At 36.1% G+C, this 27540-nt stretch overlaps 4 protein-coding genes across 8 annotated transcripts; all 4 read left to right on the forward strand.

The window, feature by feature from the left end:
• Positions 1 to 706: 706 nt before the first annotated feature.
• On the forward strand, positions 707 to 4231 carry gra (granulito). The gene is made up of 7 exons (XM_026284399.1): positions 707 to 1114; positions 2141 to 2217; positions 2349 to 2389; positions 2480 to 2555; positions 2700 to 2809; positions 2934 to 2995; positions 3125 to 4231. Exons 2-7 carry the CDS (start codon positions 2145 to 2147, stop codon positions 3132 to 3134), a joined length of 372 nt encoding a protein of 123 aa, XP_026140184.1. The 5' UTR covers positions 707 to 1114; positions 2141 to 2144; the 3' UTR covers positions 3135 to 4231.
• Positions 4232 to 5756: 1525 nt separating this feature from the next.
• On the forward strand, positions 5757 to 8654 carry LOC113116310 (uridine phosphorylase 1-like). 5 transcript variants are annotated; one of them, XM_026284395.1, is made up of 8 exons: positions 5757 to 5904; positions 6025 to 6077; positions 6462 to 6573; positions 6664 to 6822; positions 7414 to 7528; positions 7673 to 7882; positions 7978 to 8124; positions 8358 to 8506. In XM_026284395.1, exons 2-8 carry the CDS (start codon positions 6040 to 6042, stop codon positions 8504 to 8506), a joined length of 930 nt encoding a protein of 309 aa, XP_026140180.1. In that variant the 5' UTR covers positions 5757 to 5904; positions 6025 to 6039. The 5 variants fall into 5 exon arrangements, with proteins under 5 accessions (XP_026140180.1, XP_026140181.1, XP_026140179.1 ...); XM_026284396.1 differs by having other exon boundaries at positions 5758 to 5923; XM_026284394.1 differs by having other exon boundaries at positions 5758 to 5905; positions 6028 to 6077.
• Positions 8655 to 12046: 3392 nt separating this feature from the next.
• Positions 12047 to 17214, forward strand: stmn2a (stathmin 2a). Its single transcript, XM_026284398.1, has 5 exons — positions 12047 to 12271; positions 14435 to 14530; positions 15582 to 15757; positions 15943 to 16134; positions 16971 to 17214. The coding sequence occupies exons 1-5, from the start codon at positions 12253 to 12255 to the stop codon at positions 17028 to 17030; spliced, it is 543 nt and encodes a 180-aa protein (XP_026140183.1). The 5' UTR covers positions 12047 to 12252; the 3' UTR covers positions 17031 to 17214.
• Positions 17215 to 20541: 3327 nt separating this feature from the next.
• On the forward strand, positions 20542 to 21964 carry LOC113116838 (fatty acid-binding protein, adipocyte-like). Its single transcript, XM_026285161.1, has 4 exons — positions 20542 to 21118; positions 21271 to 21446; positions 21552 to 21653; positions 21829 to 21964. The coding sequence occupies exons 1-4, from the start codon at positions 21046 to 21048 to the stop codon at positions 21880 to 21882; spliced, it is 405 nt and encodes a 134-aa protein (XP_026140946.1). The 5' UTR covers positions 20542 to 21045; the 3' UTR covers positions 21883 to 21964.
• Positions 21965 to 27540: the final 5576 nt, after the last annotated feature.

Below are 27540 nucleotides of genomic sequence, written 5' to 3' on the forward strand. Positions count from 1 at the left end.
AGTTTATCAACATTCAGGTCTTTTTTCTTTTTGTTTAACAGACTGTTCTGTAATGTGCTAAGTTTATTGTCATGGGATCATTTTCCAAGTGATTCAAACCACAGTATTTAACAGTAGTCAGTCAAATGCTTTGGTAATCACAACAACGCTTTCAACAATCACGTGCTCGACTGAGAAAGAAGAAACCAATAGAGGTCACTGCAGTACAATGGCTCAAGTAAAAAAAGTGTGGGCCAGACACTTAAAAAAATACAGGTAGAAGGTAATACGAATTTTGGAGATGATTAGTAATGTAGATATGTAGAAGTAACTGAGACAAAAAAAAATCATCAGAAAAAATGGGGCAAAAATAAGCCTTTGTTAATCAAAAATAGTTTTTTTCAGGTTGGTACTCAAAGCCTTGGACTTTTAAGTAAATACACTAGCACCCAATAAATGTAGTGCCTTTATTATGAACGACACACTAACTCTGGTAATTTCTGTAAAGCACCCAACTTAACCCCTTAATATAAAACAGTGGTCAAATATAAAATATACAACCTCTAAGGTCTCCAATGATATATAGTTTGTCAAGATTAGTTTAGGTTTAGTATAGAATATTACGGTTTTAAATATGTAATGGCTTTGGGCCCACCGGTGTGCCAGTGACACTTAAGGAGTTAAGAAGAGTTTAACTATAGTCTACCTATAAACAGTTCAATGTTTAGTGAATCCTTACATTTATCTCATGACTAAATCATAACTGAAAACCTTTTCTTTACGAACTATTAATATATGGAAGACGAGGAAACATCAGTGACTCATCAGTGGATACAGAGCATTTTACGGATTTATCATAATGTTAATGTTGGTTCTAGGAGATCTGACCTGTTAATTTAGCTGAATGACAAATGAATAAAAAAAATCCCTCAAAAACTTGCTAACAATGAAAAATGGGGATAATTATATATTAAATATCTTTGTATGTGTGTGTATATGTGAGACTGAGTTCATCCACGGTGAAAACGAAGGCACAGAAGAGAGTCACGAGCTCAGGCGGAATGAGTGTTTGGAAACGACGGAGACAGACAGCGCGGTGAGGTGACTGAGGTCGACGCTTGGTCAGTGAGAACTTGTAAGTTGCCGCTGTATTATAATTTGGCTTTTATTTTGGACTAATTGTGTTGTGAAATTCTTAATTAACGGAGTTTTTTTTTTGTCTGTCTTGAAGATTATATTATGTGGTAAGAACTATATTTTACCGAGAGAAAAGTTCGCAGTCATCGTGGCTAGCAGCTAGCACCGTGGATGCAGATTGAGTCAGTCAGATAATAAAGTTCACGTCTCCTTTATTTCGAGTATTTTTTGCACGTATTTAACACTGGTATGTGCCGTTCTTTGTTTTCGCAGTTCAGCAGGGCGTGATGGTTTTCACAAAGTACCTGATTCATTCCACTCGTCGTGTGAAATATTAAAACTGAACTGGGTTTGATGATGTGGTGTTAGGGAAGCTGCCATTATCCCTCATCCATCAGCATACATTTTCCCTTGTAATATTTCTTAATATAAAAACAGTGTTCTGTGTGCATCCCCTGCCTTAGATTGGTGACCATTTGCCTCAGTTATAGTGCACAGTACAGTTTATTTGTTTGATGTTAGTGTAAAACAGGATCATATTGTACACAGTTCAACTGTGATAAGAGGTCCAGAAACACCTGTTGCTGAGCTATAAACGATCAATATTTACTTAAACTTTAATATGATCTCTTTAAAATTTGATGTTAATGCATGTTATGAAAATGACTAATGTTAACAGATATACCTGGCTTCATAATCGCATGGATAGGATATCATGAGCAACCTAGTTTATGTGCTTATTTATTTCCATTTTTGTTAAGAATTGAGCTGTAAATGTTGGGGGAAGGAACTCTGACTTCTGAATGCTCAAGATTATTTTATTAATAATTTTATAGCTTTTGGACATGGAATGATTTAATAATAAAAAAAGTGTCTGATTCTAGTGCACCACATCCATATAAAGCCAGATATTGTCCTGTTGCTTGCGGTGAAAATGTACAAAAGAAAATAAAAAATACATGCATTTATTACTTTATGAATGCTGGTCACACAATAATATACAAAAATATTTGTCCTTGAGCAGAAAAATGGATGTGTCTAAAAGGATCATCAGAAATCTGGAACCAGCGAGACCTCTGCGCCGTCTGAACATAAATCAAGGTACAAGATCATGGGAATGTTCCCACTGGTTTTGTTCTTAAAAAATACTGGTTAATATACTTCAGTTGATGCCAGTTTGATTATATTTTTCTGTGTGTGCTGGTGTGTTTCTTTGGACTTCTCAATTATAGTGCCCCAAAGTTATGCTGAAGTTAAGCCGGTAGAAAAGCCAGTAAGACTAATTTTAATATTTGCATGCTTTGGAATTGAATGGCAATTAATTTTTTTCCCTCTGTAACTTTTTTTTTTTTACTGTGAACAGGATAACATTATTAAAGTGGAGCATTTCTATGAAATCCTGCATCTTCAAAGCACCAGCCCCCAACCGAAAAAGAAAGGCAAGTGTCTGCTTCAGTATAAAAACCTTAAAAGCATCAAGGAGATAATTTATACCTGGATTTAGAAGAAAAAAACAATGCACACTGATAATGTAGAGTTAAAATAATAATCTTTGTTGTTGTTGTTGTCATTTTAATCTATAGCCCAAAGAATTTGCTACACTCGGGACTTCCTCATCAAGTTGGCAAGTTGTCCAATGGCTAAGAGGAAACCGGAGTTTTTACCAGAACATCCGATCGTTTTGGAGAATGGAGTGAGTCATCCACAGATTTGATTGGATTTTTAAAGCCCTTTTTTTGAAGACGGTTTCTATAGGTGTGTGATAATGAACATGCATTGCAGACGTTTTCCAATTATCATCTTTTCACCCAATCTAGAGAACAAATGATGTGCCTGAGTACTTCAACAACATCATCAACAACAACAACAACGAGGAATTGTAAGTGTATTCATTAAACTACCATCACACCAGTGCAAGAGCCTGAGTCGACATTATTATTTATGTTACATATTAATGTATTTACTCATGGATGATTAACAGTTTATCCTATTATCCTTTTTTTCATAGGGCTGCTTAACGTGGGGAATGTCTTACAGTCTTTTTTTTTATTATTGAACTAAAACTGCACTGCATGGGGATCAAGTGAAAAGGATCACAAGTTAAATTGATAACTTTTATGGGTATGAAGGGTACAAAAACATTTCATCTCAAACTTTTCACTGAACACAGAAGTTATGTAAAGACAAACATTAATAGAGCTAAGAAATGTTAAAAACCTCTAACAGGTGTTGCAATGCTTGTTCCTAACCAGTCCACAGTACAGAGAGTCGAATGATACTGACAGCACTGTTGCCTTGATCCTTGCAAAAAAAAATTCCACATCCCAATTTGTCGTGTTAAACTCGTTCTTCCTTTCTTGACCACGACTACACTCAAGTTTATAAGTTACTTTCTCAAACATTTGTAATGTCCAACTCAGGCTTTTGATCCCTGCCTAATGTAGGTTGTGTTAATACACCGCTCTAAAACTGTTCTAGATTCATGGTCTGTGGTGTTAACATTAGTTTTTTTGTGGATATTTGGTTTTGAAGTGTTTAAGATTGAAGTGCGCCTTAAATAATAGACTGATTCTGGCAAGTTCATATGCCTGAGTTACACTTAAGAGAGGCAGGTTGGAAAGGTTTTCACTTTTTCTGTATTGAGACTGGACATTATAGAGAGATGAGACCGGCAAGCAAAACTCTCATTATCATATGACAATTATTGAGCCTGTGGATGGGTAGTAATAAGCTTTTTTTAAAGCTATTTTCATTTTTTTGCAAGCATCACACTTGAAAATAGGTCTCTTTATTTATATGCATATGCTTTAAATTTATTTCATTCATTGCTGTGAAGTGGATTGGAGCACCGAAAAAGTGTTTGTTACAGTACTGTAGCCTTTTCAGTATTATAATATTATCTTATTAGAAATTATTAGAAAGAAATGTAAAAATAGACCAATCTGGATCTTATGCAAGGTTTTTTTTTTTTTTTTTTTTTTCTTCCCCTGATTTGCACATCTGGGCAGAGGCAATATTTGCTTTTTGTATCACACTGTAATTTGTCAACTCATTGTCTCAACTTGAAATTGGATTTATTCCACTAAATATACTCAGTAAAGAAAAATTTATTTTACATTCTGCTCAATTGTTTTATTTACTTTTGTTTTTACATGCGTACATCAGAGCTAAATGCATAAAGTTTATTTGATATTGAAGAGAACATAATCCAACAACTGTCCATGTGTTGCTGAACTGCTTTAGTTCAACTACGCTGGTGGGTTTTTGAGCATGAGCTGCCAGTTTAAGACACTGCTTCTCAGCTGGGTTCAAGTCAGAATTTTGACAAGGCCACTGCAACACATGAGTTTTTTTTTTTTTTTTTTTTTTGAGCTATTCAGATGTGGACTGGATCATCTTTTTGCTGTGTAATCCTGTTGGGCATGAGCTTCAATTTACAGACTAAAGACCGATTTCTCTCAATTATTTTCAATTATTATAATAGTGTTCCAGGCCCTGAAGCATCCCCACACCAGTACATTGCCAAAATGTTTTTATCTAATAAATTCAGAACAGTTTCCATGAAATTCAAATCAGTCCTACTGGGTTGGCAGTGCTTTATCCTTGCCGCTCTTCCATGGATGCCATTCTTGGGCCAGTGTCTTTCTGATAATGAAGTCATGAACAGTGACCTTTATCCATGCAAGAGAGGCCTGCAGTTCCTTCGGTTTTTTGTGACGTCCTGTATAAGTCATTGCTGTGGACTTGGAGGAATTTTGGAAGGTCGGACACTTCTGGGACGGTTTGCTAATGTGCCAAGTTCTTCAGTTTGGATATAAAGGCTCTTGGACTACAAAGAGCCTTTATTTCCAAACTGAAAAACTTTGTAATCCTTACAGGTAGATGCATTTCAGTCACCCCTTTGCTCATCATTTTCAGTATCTCTTTCGCCTTTGGCATAGTGCGTTACTGGGTAAGACCTTTTGATAAACTAACTTAATGTTGAAAAAATGTTTTTTTTAACCTTTAGTTTAACTGGGCTGGTAGTATTTAAGCTTGGTTATGTCTAGTCAAGCTGAATCATACTATGCATTCAAATGTGGGCTTTAGTAACTACATGGGCAAATACATGTTCACACAGGACCAGTTGGTAGTATTAGTTAATATTTGTGCTTATATATATATATGTGTATATATATATATATATATATATATATGTATATATATGTATATATATATATAAATAAATAATTTAAAAAATTTTTTGTTTGTTTATTCAGATGTCTTTACTTGTTTTAAATTGTGTATATTCAACAGTTTAGTACGAGATATATAAACGTAACAAATTAGGGTGGCAAACATCTTCACAACATCACTGTTATCATAGATTTATATTACATGAGACATATATCAAATAAAATGAGTTCTAAATTAATAAAATTATATTACTTAAAATAACGCAAATCACCAAACGTTGGTGGAACATATCTATAGTTAATTGTGATACAGTCATCTCAATGTCGAGAAGTAGTCAATTTTTCTGTGGAATGTCCGTGACGTCAGTGGTAGACAGGAGGCCCCGCCTCTAACTCAACCGTCCAATCCGTTGCTCCAACAAGCCCATCCTGCCGCAGGAGGCAGGACTTGCGGGAAAAAAAACCACACGATGCTCGTGAGAAAATCACGTACACCAGCGGCAAAGCCGGATGTTTGACAGCAGCAGCAACTGACCGAGACCCACGGTATTTTATCAGAGTGACCTTACCGGCGGACAGTGCATCACGAGGCGTTATAAACATCCACCTCACGGTAACGAACATCGAGCTTTTTCAAGAGCCTCTGTTCTTTAACGAATACTGTTATTGTTAGGCAGAGTTGTTCATTCTGCATTGGTTTAGTTAAACAAGACTATGTATGTGTCCTTCTCAGGAAAAAAAACTGAAAATGCCGCTGGGTGAAGAGAAGAACGGGGCTTGCGATAGGTACGTTACGTTACGAATGTCATTATTTCCTTATTCTTTATGTGCGTGGACTTTCAGCACTTCCGTTTCATATGTCATTCAGTAATCTATGTAAGGATTTTATGTTTGTTACTCGAACACTGGAGAAATGACATTTATTCGCTGGACACCAATGTTGTTCCATAAGGAAAAGTTTCATTAGTTCTATAATAAGCGCCTCAAAACGGAAATCATGTTCCTGTCAGTGCCCTTCTCACGACCCCTGAGTCACAGAGTCCTGACTGTTATTACGATATATTGTGTCTGTGTGTGTGTGGTTAAAGTGTTACTTTAAACTGTCCTCCAAACAGTTGGGACAGTAACCAGCAGCGGTCTCGTTTGATATGTTATATTTTCCCTGCATAGGTCCATATATGTGAACAATCCTCATTTAGAGTCCATGACAGAAGACATCCTTTACCATTTCAACCTGGGAACATCCACTCACGACTTACCTGCCATGTTTGGAGATGTCAAAGTAAACTTCAGTTCTTTTCCATGCTTAAATCGTACTCCTTTAGAATGATCCAGGTCTGTCTAACTAGCTTGGTTGTACGTTTTGTGTCAGTTTGTGTGTGTAGGAGGAAGTCCATGGAGGATGAAGTCTTTCACTGAATACATAGCCAAAGAACTGGGGCTATCAGAGCCTAATGCTGATTACCCAAATATATGTGCAGGAACCGATCGCTATGCCATGTACAAAGTTGGACCTGTGCTGTCTGTCAGTGTGAGTGAACTCAAACTCATTTACATTTAGGCTACGTTACATTTTTTCCCATAATAAATTAACATTTTTATTCAGCAAGGATATTGATTAAAGGTGACAATAAAGGCACTTCTAATGTTACAAAAGATGTCTAATTCAAACAAATGCTTTTCTTTTGAACTTTTTTTTATTAATCAAACAATCCTAAGAAATCTATCTTGTTTTTTTTTATATTTGTTTACATGTGCATTACATGTTATGAATGGTATGTTAGAATTGCTTTTTAAGCAAAAATGTAGTAATAAATTCATATATATATATATATACACAAACATGCACATTTGGGTCAACATCACCCCTAAAGCATTAAGATTTTTAGTCCAATAGAGCCGTCAATCGATTTTAAACATTAAATAATTAAAGAAGTATTAATAGTATATATCCAAGTAGTGTTTTGATCTTACTGACCTCAAACTTTTGAATAGAGTTGTGAAGTTTTTGTGTATCAGTGGCCATCAGACACCTTTAATTACAGTGCCTTTGTATGTTTGAATGCATCATTGCAGGTAAAGTTTGTCTGAATGTTAACATTGAATTTTCCTTGTGTTCTAGCATGGCATGGGCATCCCATCTATCTCTATAATGTTGCATGAGCTTATCAAGCTCCTGTATCACGCCCGCTGCACTGATGTCACTGTAGTGCGCATCGGGACGTCAGGTGGAATAGGTACACTGCTTTCACCATTAAACTGCTTAATCAAAAGGGTGTTTCCATGCTTTCAAAATCAGCCCCAACCTCACCCTGATTTGTATCATTTCCTGACTCATTGTTTTCAGCCTGAGCTGTTTTTTTTTATTACTCTTTGGTCAGGATTAAAGCCAGGGACTGTGGTGGTTACCAAACAGTCAGTGGATTCTGCGTTCCAGCCTCGTCTTGAGCAGATCATCCTGGGGAAACCAGTGGTCAGGAGCACAGAACTCGATGGGGAACTTGCAGAGGAGCTGCTTCAGTGTGGCAAAGACCTCGCCGAGTTTGAGACTGTCATTGGTAACACAATGTGCACCCTTGACTTCTATGAAGGTATAAATATTTTAAAATTTCATAACCGCAAAGTCCGTTTTTGTTGTTGTTGCATGGCTGTGGTTTGCTGCTTCAAACGCTCTGTCTTGGTACAGGTCAAGCTCGGCTGGATGGGGCCTTCTGCTCATACAGCGAAGAAGATAAACAGAACTATCTTGCCGAAGCCTATGCTGCTGGAGTTCGTAACATTGAAATGGAGTCATCTGTGTTTGCGGCCATGTGCAAACTGAGCAATCTACGAGGCATGTCATTTAAATACACCAGTTAATGAGTAATTCTTGCACAAGATTGTGATATTTCATGTGAAATTTGTTTGGTTAATACTGAAAAGCCTTTATGCACGGGTGCTATTTATGGGTTTATGATCTTTTATTGCAGTTTGTTGGGTTCATTTTCCCTCTTGTCACACATTAAGCCTGCTGATATGGGTTAAGGTTATGTGATAATATTGAAGAATTTCTTCCTGTTTCTTCAGCTGCGGTTGTGTGTGTAGCACTGCTTGACAGACTGAAAGGAGACCAGCTGACCAGCTCTCACGACGTCCTGAATAACTACCAGCAGCGACCTCAGGTCTTGGTGGGACATTACATCAAAAAGAAGCTGAATGCCTCTAAGAAAAGCTAGTTAGTTTGAAAGCTCTTCAATAAAACTTTGAGAACAGTCCCAGGTGAAGGTAGGAAAAAATATAGTGAAGTTTTGATCAGAACAATTTTTTAAAAATATATATGGCAACGCAGCTCTTATAAGTTTATCAAATATGATCAAGATTAACCTTTTTTACTGTTTAATACTGCACTTACTAACATGCTCATGCAAACTCATTCCTTGAATGTAATTCCTTAATTTCCTTGTTTTAAATTGGTAACAAGCACATTATGTTCTAGACAATTTGATTTGTCTTAAATACCAGATATTTATTATTGTTTTAAAAGGCACTGTATTAAAAATACTCTTGATGATGTTGTTGTGTAAAAGGGAAAGATGTTATAAAAGAGAGAGGACTAAGCGGTTTTAGCACTAGTTATATTAAAAGGGTCCAGAGAGCATTTTCGGTAAACCTCTGTTTGTTGGTCTATGTTACAAACAATTTGTTTGTAAAGTTGTACTGTAATGTTCACCGATGTCTTAAATGAAATGTTCGCAAAATAATTACTACATGATATTTCTCCTTAACATGGATTGAGGATTATTATTTTATTCCTGTAACTGAATGTTTTGTAATACAACATTCTTAAAAATAAAACACAAAGATAAAATTATTTAATGAATTGAAGTTTATGTGATCTCTAATTTCAGTCTTATATTAAATAAATGTAAATACTGTTTAAAAAGTGTTTACAATGTTTCAACATTACTATAACAAAAGTCAGTATCAAAGTCATTTGTGACCCTGGGGCACAAAACCATTGATAAGTAGCATTGGTGTATTTGTAGCAATAGCCAACAATACATTGCATGGGTTAAAGTTATCATAAGGATATTGAGTAAAGATTAAGTTCCATGAAGATATTTTGTAAATTTCCTACAGTAAATATATCAAAACATAAATTTTGATTAGTAATATGCACTGCTAAGAACTTCATTTGGACAACTTTGTTTATGGCCTTATTCAAGTGATTTAACATTTTTAGTTTTTCACTAACCATGCATCACTTTTTTATTTTTTCTCAAAAACAATCATGTACATACAAGGCAAGCTGCTCACATATTATCATAGCTTAGTTTCTGCTGATTACAGTGAGATTAGAGTTTAAATTATTTAGATGTTTATAAGAAACTGAAAAAAGCACAAATGTCAGGGTATGACAAAACTTCTCTAGGCCCCATAAATACCCTTAGATTCCAGAGCGTTAAAGGTGCTTTTCTCAGTATTTAAATTTGTTTATTTTAATTTTTTTGCACCCTCAGATTCCAGATTTTCAAATAGTTGCATCTCAGTCCTATATTGTTCTATCCTAACAAACCATATATATATATATATATATATATATATATATATATAATATGTATGTATAGCTAATTTGCCCTTCATGACAACTGTGAGTGGAGTGGATTTTTTATAAATCATCCGTTTAAATTATATTAAGCCTTAAAGTTCTGCATAATTAAAGGCGTGGCCACTTGAGTGATAGATGGATTGCCGCTGCTTTCACTGCTGTTGAGATAGGTGGGCGTGGTTTCAACAACCAGCTCCCACCTTTTTGCCAATTTCGATTATCTGGGAGTGACGCTCGGTGATTTGCTGCCTAGATGGCGACCGCCACCTCCGCCCACTTCTGGCTTCAAAACCGCTTTTCAGAAACCTATGGGTGACGTCACGGACACTACGTCCATGTTTTTATACAGTCTATGGTTACATCACTTACTCACCAACAGATCTGCTGCAATGAACTGGTGTAATTAGACTGACTAACGATGGAGTTGTTTCTTACAAACACACAGCTTTTCACTTCACAGGGTGTTTTGTGATTGATTGGAGCCATGTGGATTACTTTGTGATTACGTGTGGATTATTGTGATGTTTTTATCAACTTTTTGGATTCTGACATCACCCATTCACAGAATTTATGATAGTATTCATGTGACTTTCTTTTTTAAATGTGGTTTTGATATTTATGATTGTATTATCCGTTATCATCAAATTATATAGTGTCATAATCGTAATATTACATGTTTTTGAATGATTTCCCACTTATAAAAATGTAACATTCCTTAAAATTGTGACACTCAAATAAATAACATAATTTGCACACAAGTAAATAATCTCATTCCTTTATTTCAGTGTTTACACAAATTGCAATGTTGATTTAGCCTGGTAAAACCAAACTCTGTTACTTCACTTTGCTTCGTAGACAGAGTCTGGAAGGGCATAATTGACAAGTGTTTTCTTTCTCTTTGGGGGGGCACTTGTCTGAAGTTTAAAATCATTGGTTACCCGTAAACCAATCCCATAACGCTTGGTTATGACGCGTGTTATGTGCGGCTCAGCCTTCTCGAACTTCCACTGTTAACACAGGAATGCTGCGAAAACAAAACCATTGAGCGAAATGCATGGCAGTACACAATCACAATTATCGCCTTGCTGGACTTTGGCCTCCCCAGTTTCTTGCTAACGATCGGTAACAGTTGATAAATTTAACTTTTCTCAAAACCTGTCGGGACTCGGGAGTAGGGCCACAACTTCACCATTCAGAATGTGAAACAACACTCTTTTTGTTCGGGCTTCAGTTGGCAAATGCTGGGAATATTCACCACAACAGAGAGAATAGCATCCTGTGTCTCCGTGTCAGTTTTCAATTTCCCTAACATAAACTACAATCCTAAATTCGGCACTTAGCGTCTACGTCATGGCTCTCAGCCCGCCCTCTGTTCGTTGATTGGCCGGCTGTTTTGGAGCTGGAGGAAAACTGAAAACTGAACTGAAATTGTGCTGAAGTACGAAGTCTGACGTAGTCAGGCTAATGTTGATTGCTTTCACCAATCTAAACTATTCAAGTCTGTAACTAAAACAAATATGAGAAAATTTGCTCAAGTACATCTCTCTTAAACCAACATTTGGCTTGTCCTTACAGTGAGTGACAGCCTAATAAAGAAATAAGTTAATGGTACCCCCCCCCCCCCCCCCAGTCAAAAGATACATTAACTGTCTGGCTGCCAACATTCTTCAAAATATCTTCTTTTGTACTCAACAGAAGAACGAAACTAATACAACTTGAGGGTGAGTAAATGGTGATAGAATTTACATTTTTGGGTGAACTATCCCTTTAAATCTGCATCCATGTTACCTGTTCTAGCATATTTTGTTTATAAATGACAAATTGTCTATTCAATGTTTATTTAAAATTACAAAATGACATCAATCATAATTGCAAACATTTGGGTTGAAAAACTGGAACTAGTTAGCATTTTAAACAGGCTATATGCATGTAGTTTAACCTCTCTAGATTGGTTTTCAGCATTTTTATAGAAGATCAAGCACACAATTTATCTGCCCATTCGTTGAAATAGAAAAAAAGAAAAAGTGAATTCAAGGCTCTATTTAGTTCCCTATTCATAGAAGTGTCCAGGTATTGTTAACAAACCAATGCAATCATATATATGCCTTAAATATTTAAACCCACATACGACGCTCGATTAGATTAGCTCCTTCCTTCTTTTCTCCACACGTCAGTGAGGTGAAGTGCAGCCGGTGGCCAATCTGCTGTTGCGCGGACTGGATCAGAACCAGTCAGCCGCTCCCATTCCTCACATCCCTCCGCGCTCCTCATTGTGCTCTGCTGACTCAGTGCCTTAAGCATCATCCGCTCTCAACGCCACTGGCACAAACCTCGACCAGTGTGGAAAATAACACGGATTCAAGAAGGGACACCATGGCCAAAACAGCAATCGGTAGGTGCTGCGCATTTTTCCACTTGTCGCCTTAATCCATCGTTGCATTTGTAAACGTGTAAACGTCTGTGCAAAGCGTTATAGCCTACCATGTCATTTTCAAGATATACGATGCTTCAAAATATATGCAATGCTATATTAATATCTTTCTTATATTATGAATAGCCTGTTTGTGCGTAGTATATCAGGATATATATATATATATATATATATATATATATATATATATATATATATACACACACACACACACACAAGTAAATGCGAATGGAATCTGCGTTATTGGAGGCACTCTACGATGGTAGATTTCGCGTTTTTTCTCATTAATGTAGTATAAATCCAAAACAAAATGGATGACATTACTATTATGAATTATAATAAATATTATAGGTAAAATTGTCAGTAGTGCCATGTGAGTGTGATGATTGGCGATGGCGCACCTGCTCCTGCCGCCGCGCATCATAATGCAGAAAGACCGCACCCAAGAAAACAGCCCAGACAATCTAGCCATAAAATCCCCACGAATACCTCCTCAAGGAGCATTTCCCTCTAAAACTCATATTTAACCAGCGATTCTTGCTTTATATGTACTAATTAGACGATTGGAAGCGCTTTTTGCTGTGGATGTCATCGTCCTTGGTTTATAGACACGAAGTCTGAATGCTGGCATCACTGATACCAAGCTGACAGATTATTATTCACACTCCATTTTATTTTTGATTAACCTTTTTATGCATTAAGAAACCAGCTAATAAGGCTCATGTGAGATACAACACACAGGCCTAACTCATTCATCACATGCACTGTTTTAATTAAACAACATTAATGCTTTGAGTCATTTAAAATCGATTAAGAATACAATTTCTAATCTATTCTGGTTTTTCCCCAATAGTGAAACCCACCGTTATTTTATCGTGGAGTCATTTCAGGACTAGATGGCATGGGCGGATTTCACTGTTATTTTTTATTTATTTATTTTCGGACTTTGTGTAGCCTGCAAAATTGCTGAAGCTGTAAAGTCACCTTTCCGAATCTAGCGTGGGCTTGTTCTGTCAGGGTTTATTAATCAGTGTAAGGTATGGGCTCCTGACCTGTGGGCCTGGTTGTTGATATTGATGAGAATAGCAGAGGAGTTGCAGGAGGCCAAACGGACGCAGACTGGGAGAGCGGCCAGCCCTGCAGCAGTGGGACGCTGCTGGCCTTTGCAGCACCGGACACACAAGTATTGACACTGTGTGGACACCAGTAGGTGACCCTGGCAAGAAAAAGCTTCCTTGTGTGATTTGAACATTGGAAGCATGGGATTTCTGTCTCCTCTTAGCATATAACAAACTGATGACTATCAAGCTTGCATAATTGTTTTTATTTTATTTAGTCACATGGGTTTAGTGTGTCCTAGTCTGCATGGTGTCTGACAGTAATTCTTTAGCTAATGGGCTGTTAGATGTTCTTGTAATCTGTAAAACGCTACAGAGGGCAGGAAATGGGAAGTGTCATTAGCGTGCCTCCTGCATTTTTCATGAGTCTGCAAGCTGTAGAAAAGTCTCTCCGTAGACTCCATTTGTGCCAGTTTTTATGTTAATATGAGTTTTCCAGGGATTTGCCTAGCTGTGTTCCAGCTGGCTTATTATGTTATGTGTTTCATTTGTCATGCACTGAGGAAAACAATACACTAATTTTTCAAAGTTGTAAGTAAAAGATTTGAAATTAATAAAGTCTTTCAGCTTTAATATTCCACAGTGTGAAATTTTGTGGTTCTGAGTAATAATTGGTTCAAACTAAATCATACAACATTTTTTTTTTCAGTGTATAGTGGTCGTGCTGGGAAATTCCCTACATTTTAATCATGTGCACTTAATTTCTGCAGATATTTAACTATTTAAATATTTTTTTTTCCCATTGTTCACTGCTGTAATGAAAATCATAGTCTTTTAAAATGAGCTAATGTTTCTAAAGTAGCAGAGCTGGTCAGTCACTCAGTTGAAGCATCATAGAGACAGACGATGAGAGATGAGGAGTATAAACTGAAGTGGAGGGTATGTTATAGGCCCCCGTTGAATCCTCTGAAGAGCTGTAGAGACCGGGCAATAAGCTCCGGCCTGTAAACGTATGTGTAGTGGGTGTGTGTACGACTAACAAGGGGCCAATTATGTGTTGTTCCAGCATACAAGGAGAAGATGAAGGAGCTGTCCATGCTCTCGCTCATCTGCTCCTGCTTCAGCCCACAGACACGCAACAACCTTGTCTGTGAGTTTGAAGGTAAGTGAGAGAAGCTGCAGAAAAAACTATATTCAAAATCAGAGGTGCTGTAAATGATATTTTATCTAATTAATATGTTGTTACGTAATAAATTAAATAAATATAATTTTTTTATATAATAAATATAAATACATAGGGCTTAAACAAAAGAACATCTTTTAAATGTTGATCATCTTATCTTTTTTCTTTTATTGATTATAATTTTAAAAATATAAAAACTTTGATTGAAAAAAAAAAAAAATATATATATGGAAGCCAATATCTGCTACAGTCAAAACTGAGATGAAAAACAAATTCTGATATACAAAGCTGTAATTATGACATTAAATGTCAAATAGTGAAATAATAATTCAAAATTTTAATTACAATTTTTCTTTGAGAAAGTGAAAATAATTACATACTAAGTCATAATTATGAGATAAAATTGCTATTATGAGTCTAAATTATTAAATGAAAAGTTATAATAATGACATAAAAATAGACTTTTCTGATTTTAAATCATGTCATAATTATAACTTAGTATGCCATCATTTTGACATTTTATGTGAATTTCAACTTTTTATTACAATAATTGCAAAAACATTTTTAAAATGTTGATCATGTAGAATATTGATTAATTATGCTGTTAAATTTTATGAAAACATGTAAATGATATATGGAAGCCCAATTTTTGCCATACACAAGAAAAAGAAATCATGATTTGGTAAACTATAATCATGACATAAAGAGTCAAAATTAAACCAAAATGTAAAATTGATATTAATTTTTTTTAATAAAAATCTATAACCAAATAAAAGTATATTATAACACAAGTGATATTATGACATATGGGTCATAATTAAGATAAATATCAAATTAAGTCAGTAAGATTGTGCGAGCAAGTTCATAAGAAGTCATAATTATGACATGTCATCAGTATGACATTATTTAGATCTTTTTCTTAGTATCTAACTTTTTTTTATCTAACAACTATGACTTTTTATGCCATAATTATGATGTACTAATGCATTTGATTCAGCAAGGTTATTTGACATTGGTCGTTATCTTGTAGATATGGAAGTAAAGCCAATAAACAAAAGGGCCTCAGGCCAGGCCTTCGAGGTGATTCTGAAACCTCCCTCACCCGTGTCAGACGTGGCCCACAGCATCACCTCTCCTCCAAAGAAGAGGGATATGTCACTGGAAGACATCCAGAAGAAGCTGGAGGCTGCTGAGAACCGCAGGAGGGTCAGTGGGACTGAATGAATCAAAGCTGTAACTTTACAGCTTACAATTTTATTACCACAGACAAATGTACATGAATCAATCAATACTGGTCAACCACATTAGAATCCATTTAACCTTGAGGAATTGTATTCCCTTCCACGCCTTTATGTTCGGATGCTAATGCATATAATGACTTTCCTCAACAGTCCCAGGAAGCTCATGTGCTCAAAGTTCTGGCTGAGAAACGTGAGCACGAGAGGGATGTGCTGCTCAAAGCCATGGAGGAAAACAGCAACTTCAGCAAGATGGCAGAGGAAAAGCTCATTCTGAAGATGGAGCAGAACAAGGAAAACCGTGAGGCCCAACTGGCAGCTATGATAGAACGCCTGCATGAGAAGGTGAGCTAAACACTTTTCATAATATTTATATTTATTAAAAGACAATTGAAATAAACATTGAGTAAAAATTGTTTAAATATAATATAATTCATTTATTTATTTCAATTAGTCAATGATATATATATATATATATATATATATATATATATATATATATATATATATATATATATATATATATATATATATATATATATTTAAAAATAAACTAAAGTTTAAAACATTATAAATTAAAAATTGAGTAATTGAGTAAATATTTTATAATTCAATTATTTAATTATTTAATTTATAAGTAAATTTATATATGTGTATATATATATATATATATTCAAAATATAGTTTAGTTTTTCATTATTTATAAAATGTAATTATTATTTAATATTTATTTTTACATTTACATTTTTAGAAATATTAATACATATATTAGCTTTTTTTAATCAAATTATATGATGTGACAATTAGATATTGTGAAAAACATTACATAGACATGACAAAAATAAATATTTTGATTTGGCATTGAATAAATAATATATAGTTTTATTTTTTTATTGTGAAACGAATATGAAATGATACTCTAAATATGAAATTAAAACCACCAGTAGATGGCGTCAAGTCTTAATGTATGAGTCATTCAGTCAACTGATTCATTCAAACAGCTGATTCATTCAGGAACGTCTTTATGAATAGGTGAATCATTGGTTCTCTCAATTCGTTCAAAAACATGAACACCATTAGTTCGGTACTTGGGTAGGGAGTAATTATTTTCAAATATCAGTCTCAAATGAATAATCAGAATTGTGATGTATGTGATCCTATGTTTGTTTTGATCCCGTCAGGAGCGACATGCTGCAATTGTTCGCAGGAACAAGGAGCTGAGGGAAGAACTAATAGCGTGAAGTTATTCTCCTCCTCCTCCTCATACCCTTCATCAGCAAACCCGTCATCCTATCCTGCTCACACACACACACATAACCACTGGTAAACACCAGTCAGAACAACTAGTGTCACACTCGTATACAGTTTGAACGGTCTTGCTTGATTTCATTATGGAAGCCCGTTTCTGCCACGAAATAAAAAATAAAACAAGGTAACTGCGACTTTTTATCTCGCAATTCTGACTTTAGAACTCAAAATTCTGAGAAAATTGCGAGATATGAATTGAAGAAAAAAAGTCAGAAATGCAGTTATATATCTCGTAATTTTACCTTTATAACTCGCTGTTTTTACTTTATAAAACTTGTTAGAATTACGAGATATGAACTCGAAATTCGGAGAAAAAATGTCAGAATTGTGAAATATAAAAGTCGCAATTACCTAGTTTTATTTTTTATTCATTGGTGGAACGGTCTTCCATATTACATAGAGTAATAGAAGACACAAGTATTATTTTGTAAATACATCTTTTTTTTATCTCTCACTCTATCTCTTTCTCTCTATCTATCTTTCTGTCTATCAGATTGAATGATTACAAATGTTATGTTGATTCTCCTTTTATTATCATCTGTCGATTTCTCAGTTGTTTTGGTTGAGGCACGTCAGGTTTGATCATGTGAAAGGTTTTTGATGTCGTGAGTAAGCTGCCCGCTTACGTTTATAGTGTTAAATGATGTGAAGTTTGGTGTAATTGTGAAGAATGCAAAAAGCTTCAGTGCTCAGGCCCCAGATTTCCATTTTAAAAACGCAAACCTACCCAGACTCATGAATATATAGTGCACTTACGTTTATATACAGCATGATCAAGACATTTTCCTGAACAAATAGCTTGAAATATGAGTACTGAAACAAATAAAAACATGTTAATAGTGTTTCATTTGTAAGCAAAATGTATTTTTAGTTTCTTTGCATATTATCCTTCCATAAAATGAAATATAACTCTCTTGAAATGTTACGCACATCTGCATGTCGATCTCTTTTGTTGGCTGATGTTTGGAAAACACTGCACCCTTTCTGGACCCTTTGGACAAGAGTCTAGACAGCTTGACATAGCCTGCGTTATATTACAAAGGAAAAGGAAAAAAATAAGCAGCCGATTCTTACCCTGTTGCTCCCTATGAGCGAGGTTTTCTTTTCGTTGACCTGCCCCGTTCCTCTTCATTGATTCAGGCCTTCGGCACTCAAGGCTGATGTAGTAGACATCTTCATTAGTGCAGCGGTGTAATAAAGGGAGTCGTATATCTCTGAATGTTCTGGCATCTGCCTGGCTTGATAAAATAGGTAACATCTTTACCAGCTGAATGTATCCTCATATAATACTCCCCACTACAGCTTTTGACGTGTGACTTTTCTATTTGTTTGATTTCGTGCGACTGGAGTAAGTGTGTGTATGTGTGTGTGTGTGTGTGTCCACATTAGGTTGACCGAGAATTTGTGTCCTATCTCTCTGGAAGTGAAGTAATGCGGAATATGCACTGAATGATAATGATTTTACTTGGATTTGTTTTTCATATCACTGTCTCCTCTATAAATATGCTTGAAGTGTCTTCGGCTGCCGAAATTGTCTTTTCCCCCTCTCATTTCTGTGTGTGCAAAATTTGGTGAAAATAAAGGTTTGGGGTTCTGTGAACATGGTGTACTTTGTTTTTATATGAAGCTCCTGTCAATGCAGATGATAGTAAACTTATTATAACACATGGGCTAAGTTTATTAACATAATTTCTTCTTCTTAATTATTTGTTTCATTTAATTATTTGGGTGCTATGGCGATGTAACATTGGGTTTCTTTTCTCTTCAAACATCTTGATTTTACACACAAGAATATTTGTTTGTGTGTGTGTTTGTGTATTCTTTTCCCAAGATTACACCAGTTGCAGTGAAGAATAATGTCTATTTAAAAAACAGTTTCAACAAAATATGCTTGCTATTAACAGTTAAGACTATTCCTTTGTATTACTTCAAGATGGTGTAAAGCAAATAAATTAATTCCAAGTCACCCACTCAAATCTCCTCTTGCCAATTCACTTCTCAGCAAACAGAGAAAAGAATAAATTAATACCATAAAACAAAGTTCTCAGTATAAAATAGTGTCATATATATATATATATATATATATATATATGTATGTATGTGTGTGTGTGTATATATATATATATATATATATATATATATGTATATATATATATATATATATATATATATATATATTCATTAATTTATTCATTAATAAAAATTCTAATATATAACATTTTCATAGCTTTAAATGACACATTTGATTTAAAATAATGATACACTACATTTTGATGACTATTTTTCTTACTTTAAATATAATACAAAGATAGATCAATGTATATCTGTTTTGTCATTTGTCATATTGTCATTCTATTATAAATACTCTTTATATATTTATAGATGTATTTTTATTTAATTAGTAATTTTAAAATTATACATAATTTTAGTAGGATAAAAAAAGTAAGTAAATAAACAAATAAATAACCTTTTGATAGGAATGTTCTCTTTATTTTCTGTCAGACTGTCCGCACGGACTCTGTCTGCTCCAGCTGTCTCAGCAGCTTCCAGCCCGTGGGAAAATATGTGCGAGGCAGTAATTGATTCAGCGCTGCTAGTGCAGCAGAACAAGCAGTAAAATAATCAGCCTCTGCAAGAAGCCTCTTACTGCTCTTTTTTCTTCTATTTCCTCTCTCTCTACAAATTCTTTAAACTAATTATGGTTCCATTGAGTCCAAATATTTGCATCTAAAGACCTTTGTGCAATATTGTAGGCCTACTCCATTATGGTTTCATTTTGTATTTCCTGTCGCAGCTTACCACACACACACACACAAACACACACAAATGTTTATATATATATATATATATATATATATAAAATGATGATGCGACCACGATGAGCTGGGGCTTTGTTATCCATGAAGATCAGGCTTGTGTTGCTCATGCAGAGGGATTATAACTGGACTCATGATGTTATTCAGGTAGTATCGGCTTTCACAAAAGCCATTCACAAGGTGTAGGGTAGTTCTAGTTTTCATCTTAGCTAATGATAACTGGCTAGCTAACTAGCTACCTGATGGTAACTTGAGGTCATTTTTAAATATAAAATCAAAATATTTAATTTGATTATAAAATTTATAATAAAATATTCTCAGACTGACTATAGGATTGTGAGTTATGACTCTGTTTTTATACAGTCTTTGGTTTATGACTGAAGATATTTGGATTGTTGTTGCTTGTGATGGCAGGGACAGCTAAATACCAAATATTAAGTTATTATTTATGTCAGTGAAATCACATCCAGTTCTGATCCTAAGTGATTTAAAACAGAAACGAATGACCCTCATGTCTGATTATGCTCTTTAATGTCGGGACTGTAAAACTGCTGTAGATTTGCTTTACTATTAATCATCAGCAGATGGCGCCGTTTCTGTTTTGCACTAAACTTGGACAGCGAAAAAAAAAGCGTAATACATACATTCAACCACCGTGGGTTTGCTGTGCTTAGAAAAATTCTACCAGTTTATGGGCTGATTAAGTGCAGATTCAAACAGAAAATAAATTATTAATACCCATTAAGAACAAAGATTCAATTTAGCATCTGAAGTATTTCATCTCAAAACTAGATGGACGTTCTTACGTCAACAAAACTCCACTCAAGATGTCAAGTTAAACGTATTGTTATTATTATTTGCACAATCAACATTTTACTATATGGTTTGTGTTTTTATCTAATCTAATATTCAAAAATTGATCTATCAAGCCCTTGCCTTTTAAAATCTTTTAACCAATCAAATTCTCAAGTATCACAGCGATTCTTCTGATTGGCCAGTGAGCGGAGATTCTTATCCTTGCACTCTTTAAATCTGCCTCTGTTCTGCACTGAGCCTTTGTAATACTTTTTATACACATTAAACAAAAAATATTCTGTTTGTTTATTATTAAATACCGAATATAGCAATAACAATGGTCGAGCAGTTTGTTGGTAAATGGAAAATGACTTCAAGTGACAATTTTGATGAATACATGAAGGCTGTAGGTAAGATATATAAATTTGTTTTATTATTATGTTTACTACTAACGTCAGGAGGAAGCTTTATGTCCAGCTGTAGGCCTATTAGTTCACCTGTTGTAATAGCAGTAATGCCTGTTAATTATCTGTATTACAAGCAAATCTGTATTTGTACACAGGTGCTGGTTTTGCTTCTAGGCAAATGGCTAACCTAGCAAAACCCAGTCTGTCGATTGCTGTGAATGAGCAGGGCTTCATCTCTATGAAAGCTGTCACTACCTTCAAGACCCTGGAAATCAAATTCAAATTAGATGAAGAATTTGACGAGACAACAGCAGATGACAGGAAAGTCAGGGTAAGGATTATATACTTTTCTATTTTACAAAGTGTATGTGCATGTGTGGAAAGTAGTTTATTATTTTTGAGCATAATTGTGTCTGTTTATTTTCATTCTCTTTAGACTACTTTGAGCCTTGAAGATGGCAAACTTATTCAAAAGCAGACCTGGGAGGGGAAGACCACAATAATCGAAAGAGAGATTCAAGACTCCAAAATGATAGCGGTATGTGTACAGGCCATCTGCACAATATTAAAACAAATGCTTCATTTACCTACATGTTTCAAAATAAATGAATTTTACGTTTATTTTATTAAAGAAACATCAGCTTTGATTAGGCTTTTCAGTGTTGCATCCGTTGTTTAGCATGCTGCTGATCTTTCTCTTTCTCTCTCTTCAGAAATGTGTCATGGATGATGTGGTCGCTATCAGGACATATGAGAAAGATGCATGATGAAAGATGCACAAACTCTGGGCTTTAAGACCAATTAAAGACCTCATTAGATTTTAATTTGGTTGAATTTGACTGATTTAATGTGGAATGTGAATTGTTTTGTTGCAATATATATATATATATATATATATATATATATATATATATATAGTTTTGCTTTGTAAACATAATAAAAAAAAATACAAAAGATAAAATGTGTCTTTACTCAATTGACTGATGATTTATTGGATGTAAAAAATTTAGTTCCTATATGTGACCCTGGACCACAAAAAAGGGTTAATTTTTAGTTTTGTTTGTTTAATTAAGATTTATATGTATGGTTTGTTAGGATATAACTATTTGAAAATCTGAAATGTGAGGGGTGCAAAAAAAAACTATCTTTCACCTTTGTCCAAATTAAGTTCTTTGCTTGCAATGCACATTACTAATCAAAATTAAGTTTTGATATATTTACGGTAGGAAATGTACAAAATATTTTCACGCAACATGATATTTCCTTAATACCCTAATGATTTTGGTCATAAAAGAAAAATCAGTAATTTTGACGCATACAATGTATTATTGGTTTATGCTACATATATACCCCAGTAAATTAAGAAATATGTGACCAAAGAGCTGAGGAACTGGAAAATAATGACATGAAATTACTAGCTGAGTATTGTTACATAACATAGCATAACATAAATAATACTATAGCAAACACTTTCATTTGTATTTGGACCCAATAAAATGCCATTCACTAATCTTACAAGAAAGAACAAGAGTTTTTTCCAGTGCAAGCTTAGAGGTCAATGCAGATTTCTCATTCTCTCCTTAGTTAGCTCAACTACTAAGTTTGATTTAGACTTAGTTTGTTCATAAACTATATTATAAATACCATATACAATTTCAATTAAACTGCGAATGCCATGCAGGTATGTGCTTCCTGGGCCTGCAGAACACCCCACACCATTTTCCATGAAAAATGAAAAAAAAATCATATATCATATAAAATTGAAAGAGCCTAAATTTCACCTCAAATGACTGCCATGGCAAGATGCTTGGCATCCAATCTCAAACTTAAAAAGATATGATCCGAGCAGCATTCATCGGCAGCTCCTGGTGCCCGGTGAACATGTGATGTGTTAATCCTCAGAGTCTTATAACCTCAATACCCCCAGGATTAGCACTTTAGCAGCTCCTTGCAAACTTCTGCTTCTAAAATATACATTCTTCCTAATCATACCGAGTCTTATAATGCAATTTATAGTAAAGCATGTGGTATGAAAGAGGATTTCGATTTATTTTTAAGAATCAATATGCATTCAGCAGGATCGAAAGTATAATTTAACAAAAAAATGTTTTCGAAGAAGCAGCAAAAACTATGCATTGATATGCTTTTAATTAGCTGTCTGGTAACCAGTGTTATATTATTATTATTATTACATTGCACAAAAACCTAAGAAATAGCAGTTTTTCTGTTTACTGTTGTTACATCAAACAATGCAAGCTTTATAGGGCCATGAAATAGTTTTTTTTATTGTTTATATATATATATATATAAACAATACAAATTATAATTTTTATTGTTATAATTCCTTTGTATAAATTCCAAAAATGTTGTATTTCTGTACGGCTTCAGTCAGTGTTATATCAAATGATGCAAGCTTTATTGGGTCATGAGACAGATTTAAGTCTGAGAAAGTGAAGCCTTGAATTTTCTCTTTGGCATTTCCTCTCAATGGTCCATTGTTAGACTTTACTTGTAAGGGACACCATTTAAAGAATGTCCTTACATTTTTTTCCATGACCTTAAGATTCTGGGACTTTGATAATAGTAGACTGCAGCAGAAAGTTGGGAGCACACTGTTTGATTTAAATGAGTCTATAGGTTTCAAGTAACTAAAAGTTAGTTGGAATAGATGTAAACAGTTTCCCAGTAAAACAATAATTCAAACTTCTTAAAAGTGAAACAGGGCTCATGGAGAAGTGCTCAATTGATATAAAACCAAGCAGAAGCAAATGTTTGCTATTTTACTGCACTGAGCGTGTAAATCTGTGAAACTAGGTAATGTGTATCTGATGTGTACACTGAATTTCACAGTGAAAAGAAAAGTTCAAAATTTCTTCATTCACCTTAATTAAATAGGACAAATTGTTGTTTTGTTCCTTCAACGTGATATATGGAGTCTCTTAAGGTAATAATAAAGAAAACATACAGTTGACTTTTAGTCCAAAAATAAAAGTCTACAGAAAATGCAACTTATCAAATAAATAAAAATATAGGTTACAACCAACTGTATTTAATGTATTGTGCCCACAATGCAATAAAAAAAAAAAAAAGTGACCCTGGACCACAAGACCGCTGGGGCATATTTTTAGCAATAGCCAAAAAACATTGTATGGGTCAAAATTATAGATTTTTCTTTTATGCTAAAAACTATTAGTATATTGAATAAAAATTATGCTCCATGAAGACATTTTGTAAATTTCCTACCGTAAATATATCAAAACGTAATTTTGGATTAGTATTATTCATTGCTAAGAACTTCATTTAGACAACTTTAAAGGCGATTTTATCAGTATTTTACCCTCAGATTCCAGATTTTCAAATAGATGTATCTCGGCCAAATATTGTTCTATCCTAAAAACCATTCATGTGCAAGCTTTTATTACACAGAGACGTGATCGTAACAGGCATGGGTCAAACACTGGCAAACGGGTATATAGAGGACAAGACGAAGAATATTCCTAGGGCAAGCGTGGGTCTTCGATGAAAGGACAATATCCAGAGGGCTAAGCAAGAGGGGTAATCCAGTATTCAGAGCAAAAGGGTCAAACACGGCAAGGCATGAAAAAGACATTGATGTATGTCCAGGGTTGAGCAGACGGAACTGGAGCCCACCAGGGCGGAGCAGAGGACAATCACAGCCGAGCAGATGGAACTAGAACCCACCAGGGCAGAGCAGATGGGGCCGGGACCCATGGCAGAGATTGGGCCCTAAAGAAAGCAGAGACAGACAACACAGGCAATGCATTCCTAGTCTCAGTGACCGAGGCATGGAACATAGAGAGTTCATAAACGGCCTCCATAGCCGTGACTTGACAGGATGAGGATTTATGAGTGGATACTACTGACACCTCCGAAGGTTCTGCAGCAGTTGCCGCCACCTCTGGAGGTTCCACAGCAGTAACAGTCACTTTGACAGCAACACAACAGGCTGAGAGAACATTGCTGGGTGCCACCACCATATAAGGACCTGAAGCAAGCACTGCCGCTTTGGAAAGTTCGGCAGCATGTGCCACCACTTCTGGAGAAACCGCAGCAGACGCCATCGCCTCTGGGGACACAGCAGCAAGTGCCACTACCTTGGAAGGTTCTGCAGCATTAGCTGCCACCTCTGCAGAAATCATAGTGGACTCCACCACCTCTAGAGTGTCAGTAGTGGTGTATGCAGCCCAAACACAATATAAAGCAATCCCCATCATGGGAAGCACTTCAGACTGCGGGCCTAACAAAATTCTTGCCATAACCATATCTGGCTAATGTTCATCAGAAATGCTGCTGTATCTTCGTGGCCGAGTATTCTTTAACGGGGCTCACAAGTTGTGACACGTGCAGATCCATGTGCAAGCTTTTATTATACAGAGATGTGGTCATAACAGGCATGGGTCAAACACTGGCAAACAAAAATATTCCTAGGGCAAGCATGGGTCTTCGATGAACGAACAATATCCAGAGGGCTAAGCAAGAGGGGTAATCCAGTATCCAGAGCAAAAGGGTCAAAACATGGTAAAGCAAGAAAAAGACTAAACTATGAAAACTAGAAACAGACAAGACTACGAAAACAAGGAACTGAAACAAGAATTTGAAAACTAGAAACTAACACAGAAAGGCTTATGTATCGCAGATATCGCTAGGGGAGGGATATGTGCAGAACAATATTTCTGGAGAAACCGCAGCAGACGGCATCGCCTCTGGGGACACAGCAGCAAGTGCCACTACCTCGGAAAGTTCTGCAGCATTAGCTGCCACCTCTGGAGAAATCATAGTGGACTCCACCACCTCTAGAGTGTCAGTAGTGGTGCATGCAGCCCAAACACAATATAAAGCAATCCCCATCATGGGAAGCACTTCAGACTGGGGAATTAGTTCCTGAACAGGAGGGATTGAGCGCGCTGGTTTAGGGATAGCGGCTGCTCTTACCGATAACAGCGGTGGAACAGACAAGATGCGACGAGACTCCGGAAGTTGAGCTGAGACATGACGAGACTCCGGAAGTTGAGCTGAGACGTGACGAGACTCCGGAAGTTGAGCTGAGACGTGATGAGACTCCGGAAGTTGAGCTGAGACGTGACGAGACTCCGGAAGTTCAGCTTAGATGTGACAAGACTTCGGAAGTTCAGCCGAGACCTGACGAGACTCCGGAAGTTCAGCCGAGACGTGACAAGACTCCGGAGACTCCGGAAGTTCAGCCGAGACGTGACGAGACTCCGGAAGTTCAGCTGAGACGTGACGAGACTCCAGAAGTTGAGCCGAGACGTGACGAGACTCCAGAAGTTGAGCTGAGACGTGATGAGACTCCGGAAGTTGAGCTGAGACGTGACGAGACTCCGGAAGTTCAGCTTAGACGTGACAAGACTTCGGAAGTTCAGCTGAGACCTGACGAGACTCCGGAAGTTCAGCCGAGACGTGACGAGACTCCGGAAGTTCAGCCGAGACGTGACGAGACTCCGGAAGTTCAGCCGAGACGTGACGAGACTCCGGAAGTTCAACCGAGACGTGACGAGACTCCGGAAGTTCAGCCGAGACGTGACGAGACTCTGGAAGTACAGATTCCTTCGATGAATTCGTTCATCAGAACAATATTTCCCCGTGTGTGAGGGGGCTTTCACACTGGCAGTTTAGTGTGGAACAGGGCACGGTTCACATGAAAAATCGCTAATGTGAACGCTGTCATCGGACCCTGGTGCGCACTGGGGTACCGAACCCGAGACTACCTGGAGAAGGTGATCTGAGTTCGGTTGCTCCCGAACTGTGGCGCGGTTCGCGTGAATGTGCAAGCAACACGGACTTGGGTGCGCACTTGTTCAGGAAGTAAAGTATCCCGCGCATGCATAACACTGTTGATATCATTGTTTCCTCAACACAAGAGAGAGCCGAGGTTGATTCCACACACTCCTCAAAGCTCCAGCTCGGACCACAGCAAACGAGTCCAGTGTAAAAGCCCTCTTAGAATAAGTCCAATGCTTATAAGCATGTCTGATGATTTTGCTGTGTGTGTTTGTGTGTGTGTCTGTCTGTGTGTGTGTGTGTGTGTGTGTGTGTGTGTGTGTGTGTGTGTGTGATTGTTCTCAGGCTCATGGTGTGATTGTTATCAGGTGAACGTGTGATTGGTTCAATGGATCATGGGAAATGTAGTCCAGGGTGTACTATGTAGTGTGAAAGTCTGTGTGGTGAATGATGATCTCTGGTGGTGAATTAACAGAAGTTCAGTGACCAGATCATAACACATACATGTACACCAATGGAAAGCTTATTTATTCCACTTTCAGATGATGTCTAAATCTCAATTTCGAAGAAGGTTTTGTGTTCCAGGGTCACAATATGAAAACGTTTGTACACTGTTGCTACTTGCACATTCAGTTGATCAGCAGTTACTAGCCATGCAGCTGTTC

The sequence above is a fragment of the Carassius auratus genome, chromosome 16 (genome assembly GCF_003368295.1).
Source record: "Carassius auratus strain Wakin chromosome 16, ASM336829v1, whole genome shotgun sequence".
NCBI lineage: Eukaryota > Metazoa > Chordata > Actinopteri > Cypriniformes > Cyprinidae > Carassius > Carassius auratus.